We start from the raw sequence: 23,241 nt of genomic DNA on the forward strand, positions 1-23,241 counted from the left end.
ATAAAAAAATCACAAAAAATTTAATTATAATAATGTTTATATATTATATTTTTTGAGATCATATATTATATATTAAAAAAATAAAAGTGTATATTTTAATATTTAAAATTATAACTCTTATCCATTCAAAAAAAAATTTCAATATCACTATTTAACTAACAAAATAAGTTTATTAAATTTTTTAAAATAAAATAAATATATCCTTCAAGTCATATAAAAAGAATTTATATGACTATTGGCTCATCACAACTATTCATATAATATATCATCCTTTTCATAAATAGTTTCTATAAGTTTATTAAATTTTTTAAAATAAATTAAATATATCACAACTTTTCATAAAGGCTAAGTTAATACAATACAGTCAGTAACACACAAATATAGCTGAGACTCTTTTCTTTTATTGCACTGAAGGTATGATAATTTCTTCTTTTCTCAAGTATTAGCCTCAAAATATTCCATAGTTTAATGAATAAGCTCTTAGAAAACGAAAACAAGCAGAGCTTTATCCAATCATGCAAGAATTACATTAAAAAAAAAAAAAAATTAACCACCTGGATTCAAAAACAAAAACAACAGTGACTAGTCTATTTCTAATGCTTGAAATCTGGATTGTCTCGGAGACCAAGTTTAGACAGAACTAAGCAGTAAGAATCCCAGTCTGTTCTTCGTAGATACTTCAACAACTTCTTTCTCCTTTGTACCATTGCTAAAAGACCCTTTCGAGAGTGCTTATCCTGCACCAAAATTAAAATACCAACATCTTATATATTTCAACCACATTCACACAACCCAAATTCCAGCTTGTAATAAACTTAGTCTCAGTACAGCTAAATTCAACAATTTCCCCTTTTTCTGGGGAAGGTAAGGTTAATCACAACTTTTCATCTTAACCCCACTGAATAACCAGCAAATGGATGCTCGTGAATAGATGACATGTACACTAAATGCAAATTGAGAAATGAGAACTCATTTAGCTTCAATTTTACCTTTTTGTGAAGAACTGATGATAGGTGCTTGATCTTAGTCGTCAGTAGTGCCACTGCAAAGCAATTAATAAACGAACATTAGTAATCCATGAGTAGCAATTAATGGAAGGTGAAAAAAACAATGGACAAGGTGAAACCATGAGTAGCAATTAATGAAAGTTTCGTATCTCACAAAACATAAGTAGCAATTAATGTAGTTTACCAACAATGAAATGGAAAGAAACAGAGCTAAATAGGAAATATGATTTATTTAAAGAAAAAGTAGACAGAGATAAAATGCACAACTGAATATTACGATTTTACTTCTGAAAATAAAAATTTTGAAGTTCAATTATTTGAGTTTCAGGAGAAATGCAAGAAGGCAACAACTAAAAAATAGCTTGTAAAAATTATATGAGAGAGAAAGAGATGTGAATAGTCTGAACCTATTTTCCATGCTGGTTCACCAGACAATCTGAACTAGCAAATACAAGGCAAAATGCCCCAGTTGTTAATACAACTCGAAAAAAGTCCAATACTATAGCAACTTGTTGACAAATTCAAAACCACAAATTGTTAATCCTCTGAAGGATCAAATGATAATCTCTGTCCTAGCTGATGGCCTAACAGGGAATTACGCATCATCTCCGAAGAACCTTCATACCAAATATGCAAGTCCAAAGTCACTTCAAGATCTATTCATCAACATGGGCACTGTTCCGTTTGAATACCATAGAAATTGCTCTCTCCTAAACAAGCCTTCATATACATTAAGTGTCACAATCCACCGGCACCAAATAATAGTCCATTTTTGTTAGTTCAAAAAATTTTAGGTGATTGTTTTAAAAATAATTCATATTATCTTATATGAAATTTAGCTGTTACTAGCTCAAGTTGATCCATTTATAGGTCAAGGTTACCAAAGGTTTCTCTCATAGCCAAAACAAGAAGGAACCAAAAGAAGTAATAGTAATCAGTTATGAACAAGGAGTAGCTGTTTAAGTTTCCTCTGGTTATGTTTTTCGCTGGTTTCATTTTCCTTCACATTTGAGTTATCAAGAAAAAGAAAAGTTTCTCAGCTTTGCCTTGTACTGAATATATTGATAGGTCAAGGTTACCAAAGGTTTCTCTCATAGCCAAAACAAGAAGGAACCAAAAGAAGTAATAGTAATCAGTTATGAACAAGGAGTAGCTGTTTAAGTTTCCTCTGCTTATGTTTTTCGCTGGTTTCATTTTCCTTCACATTTGAGTTATCAAGAAAAAGAAAAGTTTCTCAGCTTTGCCTTGTACTGAATATATTGATACATTACAGAGCAGCTGAAAATCCTTAATTAACTTCTCAAAAGTACATTTCAAGAGATTGAAGATTTCTCTCTTAACGAGATCTTATTTCCATTCAATTGTCTTGTTTAGTTGCAAGAAAATAGGTAGAAAAGGAAGGAAAAATGGTTAAGCAGAATCTGTCGCAAATCCAAAACATTTGTTTGGGGGATCTCTGGACCCATAAAAAGATAAAGAAAAAAAAATTGGGGACTTGTGTTATCTACACCAAAAGCTTAAATCAACTGAGCTTTCAGAGTGCTTCTCCCCACAAACTAGCAATTCAATCTTGCACCAGAAAGATTGCCAAGATACAATTTCTGCTGAAACTTCAGTTAAATGGGAATTTAATCTCCATTACAAAAAAGAAATATTCTCTCCCCAGATTTTCATAATCCATTTTTTCACTGCCCTGCTGTCTACCACTCTACAGCTTTCAGGACTAGTATCTCTGTTCCTTAAAAAGTTTAAATATTAAAGTCATTCCATATTATCCCCTCCCTAGTGGATATATCTTTTGTTCTCTTGACTGCTACTTTGTTTTGGTCTTCTTTCCAACCAACTTTTTCCCTTTAACTTTGTTAGAAAAAAAAATGCAAGAGATAAACCTCAATGCTGTGTGAGAAGAGGCAAATTGTTGAATGTGGCAAAGGTTAAGCAAACTAAGCTGTAGTTGACACCAAGAGGGTAGTGAAACCGTACTAGATTCGAACTGCTTCATTCTAAAGAAATGATAGGGCTTGACTTGAAACCTAAATCACAATCATTAAAGGGAGAGTTTCCCAGAACAACTAGCCAGCCCTAAAAGTGGTTCATAGTCAATTCATGTTTTTCATTACAATAATTTATTTGATAAATTATACTTTAGTCCCGAGTTATAGCATAATTAACAGATTGATCCTTGTATTTTTAAAACCGAACACTTAAATTCCTCTATAATCAATCCGTTGAAATTAAAAGTTCTTTCATCTTTTTTTTGCTGTTAAAAGTGTAGAAATACCTTTATTACCCTTTTTAAATAGGTAAAATACACTTAAGTCCTTAACTTTTAGCGTAATTAATGAATAAATCCCTATATTTTTAAAACCGAACACTTAAATTCCTATAGAATCAGTCCGTCTAAACTCTAATTTTTCCATCCATTTCTTGCCATTAAATGCATGAAAATATCTTTATTACCCCTTTATATTAAGAAGGTTGAAGAGCTAGCGTTTCATCCATTTCCCCTCATCTATTAAAATATGAACATTTTCATTTTTCATTTGAAAGAACACTTAAATCTCCATTAAATCTTGTCCAGATTATCACATTCAACTAATTTGTAAACACTTTTTTTGTCCTTTAATTTTATTTAAATATCTTAATACCTAATGATTTCAAAACTTTCAGAAAAGACTTACAACTTCAATGATTTTTAAGTGGTACCAAGTAATTTTTAAGTAGATTGTAGACATTTACAAAGAGTATTTTAACAAGAAAATCATACTTTCAGAAGTTTAACTACCCACTAGTTTTGAACTAACGTTTATGATGAATGGAAGAACTATAATTTTAGACGCACTGAATATATAGCTCTCTAAAAGTTTGATTTTAAAAGTACAATAATTATTTCGTTAATTGCGCTAAAACTCAAGAACTAAAGTGTAATTTATACAATATAAGATGTTTCATCCATATTGACAAGGATTTAAGTGTTCATAAAGGTATTTTAGGTATTTGAAATGTATTCTCCTTTTGACCTGTTGACTGATTACTAACGGATTGAAGTGTTCGATTTTAAAAATATAGAGACCGATCTATTAATTATGTTAAACTAAGGGACTAAAGTGTATTCTACCTAATTCATTTGTGTTAACTGACTTTAATATACACTAAATCAAAGACACTATTCACAATTCCAGAAACAATGTCATCATGAGATTTTCTCAAAACAGTCAACTATGTGCACATGAAGAATATAGATTATGCAGATATATCTTGCAACAAATAACCACAAATGTCACACTCTCTCCACACTGCACAATTCATAATGAAAGAAAAGTATAGATTATGCAGAAATTTCTTGCAAAAAGATAACTAAGACTGTCATCACTCCTATCCACACGGCACAAATCATAATAAAAAGGAATGGGAGTTGTTCACCTTGAACACGCGAGGATCCACAGTCTGACTCAGACATTTTAAATTCTTCTCTAACCTTGGCAAGCTCGATTTTCAATTTCTCTGCAGAAGACATATTATCTGGATGGAAATACTGCACAAGCCATAAAGTAAGATATAAGAACAAATATATAAATATTTCCTAATTTACAAAAGGGAACTTCAACTCTTCAAGATAGTATAACCATGCAATTGCTAATAAATTCCCTTGTATTCTTTGGATATAAAAGGACAGAATATAAAATTATCAGAGGCAAAATAAACCCAACAAAAACCTCAAATATGAAGCATATCCAGTGGCAATCCTATAAAAAGTGTGACTTACTACTACTAGCTCCTCTCTTTGAGATGCTTTTCTCATGATAAGGAGTTAATTTGGGTGAGATAAGAAACACAAAAATTATGATTTGAAGAGCTATATACAGCTTGGAAAGATTTTCATATGATCACATGAACCCAACATGGAACCATCCTGTTATATAAAGTCTTTTAATCCTAAAAAAAAATACATAAACAAAGAACGATACACACACTTCTCTCCCACTGCCTCCCAAATTAATTATGAAATTCAAAAAATTAGAAGAAAGAAAGAGGGGCATGGTTCAGAAATAACAACTATAAAAAGACCTAAGTCAAATTTCCTATAAAAGCCTTATTCAATTGCATTTTAGAGTCGTCAAACCAGTATCCAGAAGCATGGCATAATTATTAATGCTGATACAGTGGATGTCAAAATTAAATGTTAGGGAGGCTAAGTAAAAATATTAACTCAATCTTGCAGAAATATGAACTTCCCTGCTGTCTGACAAAAGTGAAGTTGATAACAAAGAAAGAAACTTATACTTGCCTTTTCAACTAAGTCTTCCTTTGGAGGATGCAACATATACTTTGGAGTGGTACCCCACTGACCCAAGAGATTTAGCCTTTGGACTGACAACAAATCCAATCATTAACTATCATCTCTTAAAATATTCAAGACCATATCGAACAAACATCAGCAAGTAGTATTCCCACTAGAAAAATGAACATTTCATGAGTAACTTTTGGCATCTTCAATAAGGTGGCATGCTTTCACTTACAATATGAAGAAATTAAGTTTCACAAATATCCAAACTATATAGCATTCATCTCATTAATTCATCAAACATCTCTTGCTTCCTAACTAACTTTTTTTCTTTTCAATTTTTATTGAGCCAAAATAATCATTCGGGCAGTCAAACCCGAGTTCCAAACCAAGAAAAGTTTATAATTTATCATTTTGAAACATTTAAATCTTTTTATCAAATGAGGACCACTTTAAAAAAGTTGGAAGAACTTAACATGGGCGAGTGTATATGCAATCCTCCAGTCTTTACCATTCTGCCAGAAAATTTGAAAGTTACATTTTTTCTGTTAGTAAAAGTGGAGTTGAATTCCAAAATTCTTTTTCCCGCATCATAAAGCATTCTAAAATAAGAGTTTGAACATAAGTCATGCAAAACCATCATCTACATCTTGTCTAATAATATTAGGACTTAGGAGGACCTCATCTCTCTTTCTTTTCCATCACATACAATCTATAAGATAACCCATGCATATTATCCCTAAATTTCTCATTTCTTCTCACCACCAAAAAGTTCAAAGTAAAATAAAAGCTCTGTGCTAATTGAACACTATGGACAAATTTTACGTGTATGCTTACTTTTATTAAATCAGGAAGCTCCTAATCATCATTCCTTCTACTCCCCTATTACAAAATAGTGAAAAACACACAAACAAAAAAACATACAATCTTTAACAACTTGAAAATCACCAGGTAAATATCAATAAGTAATCAAACCAGAATTTGCAAGGTTCCCACCATAAATGATTGCTCAATCTTAGCGTTTTAAATACTTGCACAAAGTTTTTTTTCTTTTTTTTGGATACTCACTTGAAATTTTCCTGGTCTTCTCCTCGTCTAACTGCTTAAGTCTCACCAAGCTCTGTTTCACATCCTTCATAATTTTACCACCAATCCTTGATTCAGCCTCCTTCTCCTCCATTTCCCTCAACTTCCTCAACCTCTCATTCAACTCCTCCAACGAAAACCATCCCTTCTCCCCCTCCTTCACCTCTGGCCGCAGGATCCTCAACTTCTGCCCCAACTCTCCATAGCTATACATTTTCACAAATTCTGTACTCATTCCTTCTTTAACACTGGCATCCTCCTTTTCAAAATCTCCCAGTGGCAGTCCCTGGCTCCCACCAATCACAGTGGAGTTCGTCGATTCATTTTTATCCATGGGTTTTAGTTTCAATCTGTCCTTTAAAGCGGAAAACGACATTGCGTCTTCACTCCTTTTACCCGTATTTGTGGGTGCTTTTGACTTCATCAGTCGCAAACTCTCTCTAATTACTTCAAATGACAGATCCCCAGAAATAGGCTTTTGGTTATTAATGGGGCTAAATTCAGTACTGCCATGAGCATCCTCTGACTTCCTCATCATGTTTCTCTTGTAGAGTTCTTGGAACGAGAGTAGCTGCTGCGGTTGCTGTTGCTCAGGTCCTGAAGTTTTGGGTTCAGTTGGAGGCGGAACAGAGGATCTACGACGGAACTCGGCGAGATTCTTTCTTATTTCTTCTAAAGAAACAATTTTACCTTGGGGTCTTGAGAAAGAAGGATTGACATTCGAGTGTCCTCTTAGAGGAGGCAAATTTGGTCTGTTTATTTGGTCTTGGGATTGTGGGTTTTGCGGCTGTTGCTTGAGGCTGGCTTTGACATCAGTGAAGTAGGAAGAAAACGAGGGTTGCTGTTGCTGTTGCTGTTGCTGTGGCGGTGGCGGTGGTTGCGAGTGCAGCGAATGAGAATTGGTGGCATCTTGATCAGCAAATTGGTCGGTGGGTGGGGTTGAAGAGGACGACGACGAAGAAGTAGAAAATAAGTGGATGAGAAAAGGGTTAGTGAGGGATCTGTGTCTGGGTCTGGCGACGGAGAGAGCCATGAAAGGTGAAGAAGGTGAAAAAAATTTTGGTGAGAAAGAATAAAAGAAAATGGACTAGGGTTTGAGAGTGAAGAAGGGTGCCAGCGACCCTGGTGGTGGCTGGGGTTTAGGTGGGGACGCAAAGTACTCGCCAAAATTAACCGTCCAAATCCCAGTCTTATTTATATTATCAAATATTCAAATTTTTTCGAAATTCGATTAAAAATTAATTTAAATTTAAATTTAATTATTATTATTTAAATAACACTCAAATCTATTTAATTATATAAATTTTAATTAATAATTTATATAAAAATATTATTCATTAATTATTTTCATTTAAAAAATTTAATATTTTTAAAAAATTTAATATTTTTAAAAAATATTTAAATTTTAATTTTTAAATAAAAATATATAAAAAAATTTATAAATATTATTATAAAATATATTTTTTATATTAAATTAATTATTTATATAAATAAATTTAAACATTAAATATTTTATATATAAAATTTAAATATAATTCAAACTAATATTATTTTTTAAATTTAATTATAATTATTTAAATATATTTTATTAAAATTCAGTCGAATTTAATATAAAAACTACTTGATCCGTTATTATTGAGTGTATTGTGAGAGCTTTGTTGCTTGAGTTGGACCGGGAGATCGAAACTGGGTTTACAAAAATATGTTTGCTAAATTCATATTTCTTTTGGTAAATAAATTTATATAAGATTTATTGCAATGAGTATAATTATTTTTATATAAATTCAAAATATATTTTATACAATGTTACACTTTTTAAATTGTGATATATTAAAAAATTAAAAAATAAATTAATATTTATAAATGAAAATAATATTATTTGATATGGATAAAAAAGTAAATATTTTAGTTATAAATGAAATTTTACTCCATTCATCCTATAATTTTTATTTATTTTACTTTTTACACATATTAAAAAATATAATTTTTTATTAATTTTTAATTATATCATTTAAAATACATTAAATTTTATTAAATATTAAAAGATATTTTTAAAAATATTTATAAATAAAATTATAATAATCAATTTATATATTACTATAATTTAAAAAAAAGTGAACAATAATAAAATTTCTTTACATCAATTTGAGAAAAATGTTTTTCCCAAGTAATTTCATATTTATAAGATGTGATAATAGAAAAAAATAATAATAATGTGTTTTTACCATGTTTATATTAGAAAGTTTTATATATTTATATAAAAAGTTTATTATTTAATCTTTATTATATAAAAAACTTGTTAATTAATTTATCTATTTTAATTAATCTTGAATTCTTAATTATTAAATTCTTTAAATATCAATTTGTATAAAGATATTTTATAATAGTTTTAAATTAAATATTTTATCTATGGTATAAACTTTGAATCCCTAACTCTCTAAATTATTTAACATTTAATTTATATCAAAATATTTTATAACATATTTAAAATAAATATTTTTTCAACTCTATTAAAATAAGCAATTTTAATACAAAGAAACAAATTAATTTTACAAAATTTATATAAATTTTGTATAGTAGAAGCTGTAGATGCATGAAAAAAAAAATACAAACAATTAAATTATTTTGATACGATAAAAAATGAAAAAAATGCAAAAAAATATTATATAATTTTATTAGTTTTTAACTTTATAATTTATGATTTTATTAATTTTTCATTTAGAGTTTGTGATTTAATTTATGATAAAGTAATACTTCCTGATATCTAGTAAACATTTAAAATATTTTGATACAAATCCCTATCAAGATATATTAAATTTTATACAAATTGTATTATAAATTTTAAAGTAATGAAATAAAAAAAATATATAATATTGCTATAAAATATGAAACTATTTAGTATGCCAAAATTTAATACTTCTATAAAAAATATTCTATTAACAAAATAATTATACATTAAAATTCACTTTTTATAATAATTTAATTATTTATCTTTAATAATTTATAATAATTTATTTTTTATAATTTTAATATTTATAATAAATTAATTATTTCGATTTGAATCGATTTATTAAGAGTATAATAAAAATTATAATTATTTATTATTGGTTAATAAAACAGGCAGATCATTTTCTGTAAAAAAAAAAAAAAAATTACGACGCTTTACAAATGCGACATGTCTTTCTTTCTCCGTCAAAGGCCGCCCAATGCACCTCTATCACAAATATTTTTACTCTCCCTCTCATAAACATTTTTTAATATTTTTTTTTTCACTTTTTTTTTTTATGAAAAGCAATAAAATGTAGCAAAGTATATATAAAATGTGCTACAATCCAAAGAACAATACAAAAACATAAGAAAAAGACCAGAAGCCCAAAAGACATTAAAGATCATATCTTAAAATGCATAGCCTAAAAAAGGAATTTAATTTATTTTTTAAAAAATTCTTTTATTTAAATAAAAAATTAATTTATTTTTACTTTAAAAATATTTTTAAATAATTCAATACAAAATAATCATTGCTCTACATATGCAAGTGTGTTCTTATATTACGGCATCCCAGAATTTTTCTTTCTCAAACTCCTGAGCATAGCAAATAGAGCAAATCCATAATTACACTTCATTTACCATCGTCTACTAACCTCAGCTAAACCCCAATGGCATCGCCAATAAATACACTATTCAGTATATGATTACACCTATCATTTTTCTTTAATTCCATTTAAAAACACAATCAGAGTATGTACATCTGTCAGCTACAATTCTCTAGAAATCCTGGATTCAGGCCGACCACGGAAACTAGGGGAAACAGAACTCCTGATCCATGCAATTTTGCTACACTAATTATGATAAATGTAGCAGACTACTAAATCCAGACAGAAGAGCATGGGATACTATGAATAACCCATTGCCCTCAAAAAAAGAAAAAGACTTGAAATGAATGAAAATATGCACATTCTTGAACCAAGTGAGCTTCCAAGTCAGCTTTTCCTACGGTTATTAGCTTTTCTTGCACCTTTGGTTTTGGCCCCTGAAGAAGACTCCACGGATATTGGCAAGACGGTTCCATCCTTAATTTCATTTGAAATTGACACCTGCTCCATTGTTCTTCCAGCTTCTAGGTACACCATTAAGTCTCTAAGCTACAATCACATGGAAAAGAAGCCATTTTCCCACAAATTACAGATCCAGATGCTGCTTAACAATAAGATACAAGCTGGCCCAACATCAAAATTGACAAACCTGTTCTTCTAGCTCATGAATTTTATCATCTTTCACTTTCAGAGCTTTTTTCTCCCTGGAAACATTTGAACTCAAGATAATACCCAATGTCAAGTACAACAGAAATAAAGCAGTGTAAAAATGCTATTAAGCAGGTAATTTTACGCATATTTAGCAGTACTCTAAATTTCTGGAGAATATATGTTAATAAGACATCAAGGATGTGTTTACAAATGGTCTAGCTTCCCTGTTATCTACAACAAAAGCTCCAAAAATTTTCACTTCACATCTGACTCATTGGACTTGGAAATGGCATGGTAATATACAACAGTTGCAAAGGAAATATGGGAGGACTGAAGTTGTCTAGAACAAGACCATAATTAATTGCCCTGTAACTCTGTGAAATTAAAAGTAAAAATGTGATAATTTAAATGGAACCACTATGCCATTAGGTTAACAGCCTAACATCAAGTGCTTGTCTCATAATAGAAGGATAGAAATTCAATCCCCGTGCACCCTCCCCACTAGAAGTCCCAGATGTACCCAAAAATAGGACTACTACAGAAATGTAGGAAATGTAATTGGACAAATTATGGTGAGAATTCAAAAACATCCCTGGGAAATCATCACCATCATTGCAATGACTCCTATAAACTACTACAAAACTCGTGTGTATTCTTTGTCAAGCATAATGGTGTGAACTCAGTGCAACACCCAGCACAGCTTAAAGTTTTTTCACAAACCAAACATACCTCTCCTCAATCTCTAATATCTTTGCTGTCCATATCTCCTGATTTTTCAAAAGATTCTCATTGAGCTATATGCAAAAGAAACAAAAGTGATAATTAACAAACAAATGGTCAAATTCTAAAATTTTGAAATGGAAATATCATAAATAATAGAAACATATATTACTCTTTTCGTCTCATAATTTTTGTCCACTTTATTTTTTCACACAGATTAAGAAGTGATAGTTGTTTTAGTTAAAATGACAAATTTTTTCTATTAACTTTCCAATTATACCCATTTTTAATATAAAATGATATTAAGTTTCATTGAAATAATAAAATCATTAGTAATAACATATGGTTTCAATTAAATAATAAGATATGGTTTGAATTCATATTTACAAAAAATAAACTATTAATAAGGGATTCTGTTGAAAATATGACAAATTAGGATCATAATAGTCAAATTATACATTAACCATAATGTAAAGAAAAAGAGAAAATGGACAATATTTTGTGACGTCTAAAGATGGAAAGGTGGACGAAATTTATGGATGGAGGGAGTATAATTTATCATAATATAGAACATCACACATAAATTCTCGTTAAGCCACTGTTGCACATCAGGAATGATACTTACTTCATCAAGAAATTTCTTCTCTTTGAGACACCTGTCTAGCTTAGCCTGCAACTTCTGTGACTTTTGTGCAAGAGCCTTTTTAATTGCTTCAGAAATTTCCCTTTCTGTTTCCTCTCTGGCTTCTTGAAGCAAATTCTCAAAATACTATCAGAAGAGCATTTGCATTCATTTAGAGATACTGAAAGCACCATGTATAACAGGATAGTGTACATCTCTTATTTGTTTATGATTACACATTTTAGCACAACCATTAGAGATATTATGACAACATCATGATGAAAATAAAGCAAAAGCTCAAGAAAAGGCGCCTCAACAAATCCAAACATGGAAAACTGAAGACAACACTTACTAGTTTTTGGTTCTCAAGTTGGGTGGCTAAGAGCTCATTGTATTCATTAACAATCTGTGAATAATATGGAATGAGTTACTGCAAAGCAAAGGACATAAAACCAATGAAATTACAATATCCTTTACCATGAAATATAGAAGACATTACCGCTTCAACTTTGCTGTTTAGAAGAGCATCACTAATTCCAGAGTTTACACAGTCACAACTTCCACAACCATCATTAGCATGCACACAGTGGGAATTTAATTCAACTAATTTTCCATCAGTTTTTGATTGAATCAGTCGGTGAACATAGTTATCACCAACATAATCCCAAACTCGCTGTGTTTCCAATTCAAGTGAATAACAATGTTGTGTTTCTTTCCAATGTCTTGTGGCATGTCCTGCTTTGTACCTATACCAGTAAGGAATAGCAGAGTTATGAGGCACACAAAATGAAAAGGACTTTCTTACAAAAGAATTTGGACAGTGAAAGAGAACAAGCAAATCACAGGATAAATTGAAATCATTACCTTCCACAGCCAACAAAACCACAGATAACACATAGCCATAAATTCTCAGAAGTTTGACATACAAAACAGATTGATTTTTCAGGTTGTTGCTGGCAATATCGGCAAACCTGAAAAAAAAAGTTGAAAATTAATGAGCTTACCTTGCTTCCAAGTATCTTGTCCTTGCAATTTTGAGCAGACCTTAAAATTTGTACTAACCAATAGCAAAAAGAAATAACAGCATTAACATTCGTAACTGTCTCACTTAGTGCTTGAGCATTCCACCAAAAACAGAGCTCATTGCTTAATGCACAGGCCCTCTAATTAGTACTTTGTTTCTCTCCCCAATATATAGGACAACATACATGCTTAACCAGGATGACAATGCTTGCTTAGAAATAAAATTAACGTAAAACTTCACATAGTAGTAACACTTATAGAAGGTCCAAAACAAGAGGCATTGAAGATAAAAAATGCAGACTTATGGCTTGAAAGAAAGAATAGTTTAACTGTGTGAACCTAAGTAACAGGAACATCAAATGTGTATTACAATTAGTGTGCGTTTCAGCTGATGTTACATCTTGTCAACAAGAGATTTGGAAACACAACCCTTTAGCTACTAGTAAGTTTTTCCCTCCAGAAATGACTAAGCTTTGCATCACAATATATAAAAATTGGCAAAGTGCATGGCAACAATTTGCCAAATTAAGATTGGTCTGTAATAGCTCAGAAGACATCACATAATTGATTCACTCTCTTTCTTGAGCTTTTGCAACTGAATTTTTACCATTTCATGCTTTACTGGTCAAAGAGATTATAATTAGTTCCAAAAGTCAGAATAGAGGTATCATTGGATTGAACCTTATGACTAAAGGCTTCAAATGTATAATCCCAGTTGACATCTTCAACAAAAACACCACAAACTGGTCCAGTGAAATTTAAAAAGTATTCTCCAGAGCAAACTACCAACATGTTATACATTGCTGATTTGTAAGTTCAGTCCTCTTCAAGTTTGATATTTGATCATCTACAATCTACACAATCAATGAACCACCACTAAATCAATATTTAGCCTGGGGATAAGGATGAGCAGTAATACAATAGTCTTATTTCATCACATATCTAGTTTAGGATTGTTTTAGATATTAGCTGATCAATTACACATACTGGATATTCTAATATCCTATATTCCTAGGCAGTAAAAATAACTAACACCCACAATTCTTTGTCAGAGAACAGTGGCATCTTGGGAATGAAAGGGTCCAATTACACTTTGTAAGTAATTAAATCATTGTCACAGTTTCATACTTCTCTTAAACAAGGTTATGCCCTAAGCAATAGAACAGTCACTACACTGAGAAAGAAAGTACAAAAAAATTATAGTCACTTACTGGACAAGAAGAATCTTCCCATTTTGAAATGCATGAGCAGTGAAAAGAATGGTTGCAGATAGTAGTCAGAATTCCGCCCATGTCTTGGTCTAATTTCTCTGTAACATGAAACAAAATATAAGAAAATCATACAAAATACGAGATGGCACTGAAATAAGTTGTATATATGCTGTTCTCAAGCAGCATGGTTATAATACCTTCAGTAAAAGCTTTTTTTATACAACCACCACTATGATTTTAGCTGCAGCAGTATCAATGAAATGGACCTAACCCAACCACTAATCATGGTTGCAGTGCGCATATTGTACAGTTAATGGAATGAAGTTTTCCAGCGGTGAAGAAAAGCAAAGAAAACATAATAGATATATGAAATAAGGTAGAAATGAAGTTGCAAAGGAATAAAATAAGAAACAAAGAAGAAAGCAAGCTGGCTCATACTGCAATTAAAAATTTTTCTAGCAGTGAAAGTACAGAACCCCAGAGGACAACTTATAGATCATGGTTGTAACAGCTGAATTGAAGCAAATCAAGCAACTTCAATAACATAAAGGCAACCAGAAATTTCAATTGCCCCTGACAGTCTGGCAAATGACACAGTTATTCACCATGGAAAATGTAATAACTGCTCAACACTCCCAGCACAAATTGGATGGGACTATGTTTTACTATTTTGTTTCATGAAACACAGCATCTACATACTTCCAAGTTAATAAGAAGCCAAATTCTATGGCGTAGATCTATTAGTGTTTCATCCTAAATTTGATAGTTTCTAACCTTCTCAACTTTTATTGCTGAGACATCTTGAAATCAAGCACCATATATTATGCATCTCACTCCTAGCAAGTTGGATATTAATGTTTTCAGTTTTAACCGAAAGAACAGATGTCAAGACTCTAGTGTTCTGAAAAAGGATTCCCCTCTTATTAGCATCTATTGCCTTTTAAAAATTCACACATTCTTAATCAACATGTTCTTAAATAATCAAATAGAATTTCTAAGCATCCAACTTCGTCCAATAATTTATTCAATTTCAATTCAAAGAAATGACTAACAAAAAGTTAACAGTAAACGTTTCTTTTGAAAAAAAAAAAGAAGGGTTCGAAGAAGGAGATAATAAACAATTTCTGAAGCAAGAACTAAATATACCAAGACAAACTGGACATGAAGGCTGCTCAGTTGTGCTTGTTGGGGATGGTTGAGTTTCAAGCGAACCACTATAACCAGTGAACTGTACATCAACTATAAAAAGCACACGGCAAACGTCTTCCTGTATAATATAAAAATTAATAGGTATCTATAATGGGATTCAGAAATCATTTATCAAGTTATGATATTTCCTAGAACTTTTGGATATTATTTTTATATTTCCTTCTTATCATTAAGAATATTGAACTAAAAAATAAAGGTCCATACCTCCAAAGAATTAAATTGTCTACCATTGAAGTGTTGAAAGAATCTATCTGTAGAGTCCTGGTTTTCAAATTGTATCAGGATGCTATATTGATCCTCCATCCCATCATTCCTACCATATAAAGTAACATATCAGCACTATCTCAACACATGCACAAATACACACAACAAGATCCAAGAAAAAAAATAAATAAAAGAGGGGTTGGGGAGGGGAGAGCCAGGTAGAGCTAGGAGACGAAGCATATAAGTGGTTGCTCATGAAATAAACAACTGGACAAAAGGCAAGATTATTATAAGTTATTCTTTATTTAAACGTCAAAACACCAATTGTTACACATTTCTTTGCCTTCAATCTTAAAAATCTATCCACAAAAAAAGAAAAAGAATCTCGATACACACCACTCTTCAAAAATCACCATTGAAATTTTAATTTAATTACAGTACACACCTTGGCAGACCAACTAGATTACACTACATATCCTAAAAGATCAAATGCAGGATCTTTAACACGAGAAGTACCTTAGTTTAATCTTATATCTGAGTAGCTTAGGTTATATTTAATCACTACAATTTCTGAACATAGAAAGAGTGTCACATTTTGATGCTGAAAAATGAGAGCCTTGAAACTAGGCTACAAAAGCAAATATTTGGTATCTAGTATACATTTTTGTTACTGATCCCCCCTGTTACATAAACATACAATGTGAGCTTCTTTTCTCTCTTGCCCTACGTTACTAGGATGAAAGCCACTTTCTACCTTAGCTCCCTCATATTTTGCTTTCTCATTCCCATCTCCCTCCCAAAGCTTCCAATTGCTTTGTACTTAGATAATACACCAACTTCCAAAATCACTTATCCACTTTATGCACCCGTATCTAATTATAACACTGACCCATTTGACTTATCATACAAAAATTGCCCAAACAACATCCATTATATCTAGGATTCCTTCACCTTCAACTGGCCTGCATTTACATTCCCAATTTCATAATTTCTTCTTACTTTACTTAATGTCCCTTTTATCAGGATATTGTATCATAATTCCCCAACTTGAAATTGGCCCTTTTCTCCATTTCTCAACAGAACTCTAATAGCAATATCTATATCAAACGCCGGTAGACTTGACTCCGATTAAAACTATAGTACTGACCAGAAAATGTTTACCTAACTATTCGCATCTCCAATATGTGGTGAAGAAAAGAGGCGCAAAACTGGCAGAAATCTGCATAAGTCATGTGATTTGGCACCCCAAGAACAGACAGAGAAGGTTTCCTTCCAGCCTAATCAACATTACATGAGAAAACAGTGAATATTTATCCAAGTCTTGTGATCTTAACTTCATAAATGTTTTAAAAAGTTAATAATAAAAGATAAAGCAATAATCAGCCTTGGAGAGACGGAAAGAGAGAATGATTGAGCATACGGGAAGACCGGAAATCCCGTCACTGGAGAAGAGGTGCATGACGCCGCGTGTCTCTTCTATTCTAGGGTTTCCAGATGAGAAAGGAAAGGACTGAGTCATTGGAGATGATGAAGACGTGGAGGAGTTGCTATAGTCTATTGTAATCATCACTTCCGACGGCCGGAAAGAGTCCTCCGGCGAGGTTACGGAGACTGCTGCACTTGAGCTCGGCGACATGTCGGTTATAGGTTCCGTTAGAGTATTCGCGCCGTTTGGCATCAGAGAAGGATTATATAGCGTACACAGTCAATTAGATATACGCCAACCAATAAAATGCCACGGCAGCGTGCTGCAAGCTAGTGGAAACTATACTTAATATACACAGGCATTCAATAGAAACTTGTTAATTTAAATTTAAATGTGATTAATTATTTATTAATTAAATATATATTATAAGATAAAATAAAATTTAATGATCGAGTTTACTCCATAACACCACTTTTCTTTTCAAGTTTCAATTAATATAATAAAATAGGATGCTCAAAGCAGCAAATTAATCAAAACAAATTATGTGCGTGTGTGAAGAAGAAATTCTTTTTTTTTTTTTCAAAAAAAAAATTGATAATTTACAATTGAAAATTTTTATATATATCTCAATGTATATATATTTAATTAATAATAAATAATTCAAAAAATCATAAAATGTCTCACATTTAATTAATATTCAACGTGTAATAAATGTATGTAAAAAAATTTTAAAAATTGTTCTGCTATGTATATTTATATATGAGATAATTAAAAAATACAATATAATTTAACGCTTTTTTAATTATAGTTTTATATTCTAATTTATTATGAAAAACTTTTATACTTTTACAATATTTTAATTTAAAATTTATATTTTTAATTAAAATTAATCTCCATATTTTTATAAATTAGTCTTTAAATGCCATTATAAAAACATTAGTGAATTTTTTTTTTTTTTCATTTTACGCCCACATATATATCAATATATGTATATATATTAATTTGGATAAGAGGAAAACTGTTAGCTTTGAGCCAATAAATTCTTGCGGTAACTCCACCATCAGTAAATACACACAGCAAAAACTGCCACTATAATCAATTAACTTCTCCACAGAGCAAGAACAATGTCTTCCCTCCGATATTCCACCATGGGCTCCAACGCAAATCCCAACTTTGATGAGCATCTATGGATTATCAACATTCGCAGATCCCTTGATGAAGAGCTCGAAAATGATTCTGAAGTTCCTGTCTCCATTTTCAATGTTCCCAAACTCCTAATGGCTTCCAATCCAGATTCCTACATTCCTCAACAGGTTGCTATCGGTCCTTACCATTATTGGCGACCGGAGCTCTATGAGATGGAGCGCTACAAACTCGCCGCCGCGAAAAGAATCCAAAAACAACTCCAGAACCTCAAGTTTCAACATATTGTTGATCACTTGTCGAAGCTTGAACCCAAGATTCGAGCTTCTTACCACAAGTTCTTGGATTTTAGTCATGAAACTTTAGCTTGGATGATGGCAATTAATGCGTCTTTCATGATTGAGTTCCTTCAGATCTACACTATAAGAGAAGGTATAATGATTAGGGTTTCCTCAAGAATGTCTCATTTGTTTGATTATGCAGGGAGAAAATCAGCTCACAATGCGATTCTTAGAGATATGGTGATGCTTGAGAATCAAATTCCCCTATTTGTTTTGAGAAAGATCCTGGAAATTCAATTCTCGTCGTTAAAATTGGCCGATGAAACTCTGCTTTCGATGCTTGTAGGATTTTGCAAAGAGCTTTCCCCTTTCAAGATGATGAAAGACATGCAAAAAATCCCTGTTTCTCAGTGCTCACACTTGCTAGAATATTTGTACGACATGATCGTGCCAAAAGTTGAAGCTCCAGCGCTGCCAGAGATAACTGAGGCGGAGGATCAAGAAGAGGGCTCATCTGGGAATCCATCAAGTAACATAAAGGATCTCTTCTGTGAAATATCGAAACTATTTTCAAAGCTCAACGAAGGTCCAATACGTCTCCTGAAGAGAATACTATTCTCTAGACCTGTTACACTCATCCTGAAATTGCCATGGACAATCCTCTCCAATCTTCCAGGATTTTTCATCTTGAAACAACTTGTTCAACACCTGTTTTTTGCTGAAGACAAAGAAGAAGCAAAACCAGAGAAAAACGAGGGCTCAAACAATGAAGTTAACAAGCCACCATTGATGGAGGAGATCGCAATTCCTTGTGTGGCTGAGCTTTCCAAATGCGGGGTCCGTTTCTTACCCACCACTGATAACATTTCAAGCATTAGTTTTGATGCTAAGACATTTACATTTTACCTTCCCATTGTCAGCTTAGACGTGAACACAGAGGTGGTGTTAAGAAACTTAGTAGCATATGAAGCATCAAATGCATCAGGACCGTTGATTTTTACACGTTATACAGAATTGATGAATGGGATTATTGACACAGAAGAGGATGTGAAGTTGCTTAGAGAAAAGGGTATTGTTTTGAACCATTTGAAGAATGATGTAGAAGCTGCTGATCTCTGGAATGGAATGAGCAAGTCAGTTAGATTAACTAAAGTGCCATTCTTGGACAAAGCGATTGAGGATGTTAACAAGTACTACGATGGAAGATGGAACATAAAAGTTGAGAATTTCATGAAACTTTATGTGTTTGGTTCTTGGAAGTCTCTTACGTTACTTGCTGCAATTTTTCTTTTGCTCTTGATGACATTACAAGCCTTTTGCTCGGTCTATAGCCGCGGTCTATAAGTTTTTCACTTGTGTTGAATAAGTATTTTAATAAAATTTAAATATTTATTTACGCATTCATTCTTGAATTTACCGTTATACATGAAATTCCCAGAAAGTTACAAACATAAGATTGTAATTTGTCGCATGCTCTGTTTAAGGTGAAAGAAGAACATTATAAAATGCAGAATTTACTAAAACAGAACATTGAATCCTATAAAATCTTCTAAACTATCCCTTACTATGAAACAGATTTTGACGAAGTTTCATGGCTACAACTGAAAACTGTGGGAGAAAATAAAAATGGCATCTGAAAATTGGAAGGATTTAATCCTCAAGCTCCCGTCGACAAATCGGGCATGAATTCTGAACCTGCAACCAGCCAAAGATGCACCTTTCATGAAATATATGATTGCAAGTCATCTTTGTGAGTGCCTCCCGGCTGCCGGATAATCCCTCCAAGCAAATCACACAGTCGTCCGATAATCCATCGCCATCACCGCTCCTCTTCGCAAAAAAACTCTGTTTCTTCAACTTGTTTAGTGAAGAAGTCGATGCACCTCTGGGAACCACTTCTCGGGGCTCGTCGTCTATTATCATTGTCAGATCAACGGAATCTCCATGAATCAAGTAGTCACGGGTAATTTCTGTGTCTGCCACCACATGACGTGCCAAGAAAGGTTGCTGATTGGCTCTGAACACGAGGAAGCAAGCAATGCGATAAGCTAAGATATCGCGGACAGACTCGTCAAGATTAAAGGAAGAGAAAAGATAATAAAGATGGCTTTTGCACGGTTGCTCATAAAATAGGTCAGAGGATTGAATCTCGAAGAGGAAGGAGGAGGTTGGACCAACTGGGCGGGCTTCAATCTCAATCAAGTCTCCTTCAAGGTTTCTGAGTAATTTTCTATAATTGAAACGGAAGCGAATCTCCAAAAAGAAAATGGGTGGCGTCATGGGATTGAGCAACAAGCTAGTAGAATTCAGTTTGAGATCAACTTTCGTGGCAGCCATCTTGAAAGCTGACAGAAACCCACCAAGTATCGAGAGAACAGATGATGAATGTTCTTGCTTATGGCTATGGGGTTATATATAGGTGAGGTTAGAGTTTGAAATAAAATGTGATTATGTTTTCCTGCCATTACAAGGAGAATCCAAATAGTATCTATGTTTTCCTTGTTGCCGGAAGATGTCCGTTGGTCTCAGAATCAATAGAGGATTCGTAGTTACCGACGTATGTTAGTAAAGATTTATTATTCGTTTCAACACAAGAAGTAAACTTAAATTTACCACTAATAGTACTGTAATTTTATTTATAATAAATTCTGTATTATCTTTTTATTAAAACAGACTGTAGAACTTATTATTTTCCATCATAAATGTAATTTTTAAAATATTGATCAACAAAATAAAAGGTGAGCAATATTCGGTTCAAATTGAAAAAATTAATCGAATCGAATTGATTTAAAAATTTGATTTGACTTTTTATACATTTAGTTTCGGTTCGGTTTTTATTTTCAGAAATTTTAGTTATTTCGGTTTGGTTCAGTTTTATAAAAAAAAATCAAAAATATCGAATCGAACCGATTAGTAATAATAATATATTTTTTCAATAATATAGAGAAATTAAATTATATTAATATTAAAATATTTTAATTAAATTTTAAAATATTAAAAGAAATTAAATTATATTAATATTAAAATATTTTAATTAAATTTTAAAATACTAAAAATAAAGTGTAAAAAATAAAAAAATTATTAAAAATCAAAATCGATCAAACCAAACCAAATCGAAGTTTCTGACCAAAATCGATTCGATTCAATTTTCATAAATATTAAAATTTCAATTTTTGATTTATTCAGTTTGATTCGATTTTGAACCAAACTGACCGAATGTAACCCCTGCAAAATAACTCTAATTTGACATACCCATTTATTTGAAAAATATATTAAAAGTAAAAAAATAAAAATAAGAAAATAATTCTCTTATTTTTCTCTCCTCTCCAATGATTTTTTTTCTCTAATTTGAATACTGAGGAAAGTGATGAAATAAATTTTTTTTAATAAATATAACAAATTTATTAAAATCTAATATATCTTGTATTCAACACAAAGTCCTATATAACTTTTATATTAAGAAAACTATATATTTATATCTTGAATTCACAATGAGCGGATTAAAAAATAATTCTATATTTTTTAGTGTGCATTATTTCCTAGAACTTTATTTTTTTTTACTTAATTTTTCTTGTTATCTAGAATCTTAACCCAATAAAATTACATAGACCTCTTTAAACTCCCAAAAAAATTCAATTATTCACTTAAATTTCTAAGACATTTGTTGGTCTATTAAAACCCTAACTAATTTATAATGATCAATTAATTCAAAATGTCTATTTCCATTATACTCTACCATTAATCATTTTTATTGATTGTCTATTCACATTTCTTCTCATTACAATACAACTTTATTCTTAATTAAATCTTCGTTTCCTCTTCAAATAATGGTAATATATTTTATTTTTCTGTATTTTCTTTCTTTTTATAAAAATTGAGAAATAATTTTCTTGTCAAAGAAAACACTTAATTTTCTAAAAAACATAACAATTAACTTATAGAAATTAATAAAAGAGTTTAAACTAGAAGAAAAAGATATCTTGTTAATTTCTTTATAGAGTGAGAAATAATAAATGATCTCTTTTAATGTCTGTTAGTATTTATACTTAATTTAATCTTCTTTCATTAAGTATTAATCTTTCATTAATATATGGTGTTCCCTATGTTTTTATCCAATTAGTATCAGAAAATTCTAAAAAAACTATTAAAAAAATTATAATTAATAATATTTTTAACATGAAGTGATAATTAATTTTTTAATAAAATATATTAAACTTAAGATAATTGTTATAGTATTATTAAATTGTTTTTTTTTAAATAGAAGTAATATTAAATTGTTAGATTGCAATTTAAAAAAAAAAATGATTATAAGATGATTAAATGATGGTATATTTCAATTTATAATATTTTTTAAATTTCATATATTTAGTTTATTAATTTTAATAAAGTTAAACTATATTATTTTAATAGAAATTTATACACAGATTACGACCATGGCCACGCTCCAACCAACCAACCCCTCCATTTTTTTATTTTTTATTTCTCTTCACAGCAATAAAAGAATGATAAATTAGCAAATTTTATTTTATCACAGATGAAGTTTTGCTAAAGCAACTTGAAAACAACTCAAATCTGTATTCAGACATTCAGACATGATGACCCAACAGCAGCAGCAACACAACTTGTTACTGCAGGATCTTGGAGTTAGCCTGGAAGATGGCCATTGATGCTTCATTCTTGCATTAATTAAAGTAGATAAGTAAATAACAAGAGTTCCCTTTAAAATGTCTTATTCCTAAAACAGAATAACGCAGAATTTACTAAAACAGAACATTGAATC

The 23,241-nt window shown here is 31.1% G+C and overlaps 4 protein-coding genes across 4 annotated transcripts; 1 reads left to right on the forward strand and 3 right to left on the reverse strand.

Annotated features, from left to right (window-relative positions):
• Nucleotides 1-368: 368 nt before the first annotated feature.
• Nucleotides 369-7,510, reverse strand: LOC110613882. Its single transcript, XM_021755260.2, has 5 exons — nucleotides 6,361-7,510; nucleotides 5,296-5,378; nucleotides 4,431-4,542; nucleotides 990-1,042; nucleotides 369-737 (listed from the first exon to the last, which is right to left on the reverse strand). Exons 1-5 carry the CDS (start codon nucleotides 7,409-7,411, stop codon nucleotides 594-596), a joined length of 1,443 nt encoding a protein of 480 aa, XP_021610952.1. The 5' UTR covers nucleotides 7,412-7,510; the 3' UTR covers nucleotides 369-593.
• Nucleotides 7,511-10,009: 2,499 nt separating this feature from the next.
• LOC110613732 (BRAP2 RING ZnF UBP domain-containing protein 2) lies at nucleotides 10,010-17,362 on the reverse strand. The gene is made up of 12 exons (XM_021755004.2): nucleotides 17,032-17,362; nucleotides 16,773-16,888; nucleotides 15,612-15,720; nucleotides 15,345-15,465; nucleotides 14,199-14,296; nucleotides 12,829-12,935; nucleotides 12,464-12,710; nucleotides 12,317-12,370; nucleotides 11,968-12,111; nucleotides 11,352-11,416; nucleotides 10,621-10,675; nucleotides 10,010-10,520 (listed from the first exon to the last, which is right to left on the reverse strand). Exons 1-12 carry the CDS (start codon nucleotides 17,287-17,289, stop codon nucleotides 10,359-10,361), a joined length of 1,536 nt encoding a protein of 511 aa, XP_021610696.1. The 5' UTR covers nucleotides 17,290-17,362; the 3' UTR covers nucleotides 10,010-10,358.
• Nucleotides 17,363-18,161: 799 nt separating this feature from the next.
• Nucleotides 18,162-19,805, forward strand: LOC110612646 (putative UPF0481 protein At3g02645). The gene has a single exon (XM_021753423.1). The coding sequence runs from the start codon at nucleotides 18,162-18,164 to the stop codon at nucleotides 19,803-19,805; it is 1,644 nt and encodes a 547-aa protein (XP_021609115.1).
• A 105-nt stretch (nucleotides 19,806-19,910) lies between these two features.
• LOC110614109 (putative RING-H2 finger protein ATL21C) lies at nucleotides 19,911-20,798 on the reverse strand. Its single transcript, XM_021755588.2, has one exon. The coding sequence runs from the start codon at nucleotides 20,796-20,798 to the stop codon at nucleotides 20,112-20,114; it is 687 nt and encodes a 228-aa protein (XP_021611280.1). The 3' UTR covers nucleotides 19,911-20,111.
• Between the last annotated feature and the right edge of the window lie 2,443 nt (nucleotides 20,799-23,241).

Source organism: Manihot esculenta, chromosome 4 (genome assembly GCF_001659605.2).
Source record: "Manihot esculenta cultivar AM560-2 chromosome 4, M.esculenta_v8, whole genome shotgun sequence".
In the NCBI taxonomy this organism is placed as follows: Eukaryota; Viridiplantae; Streptophyta; class Magnoliopsida; order Malpighiales; family Euphorbiaceae; genus Manihot; species Manihot esculenta.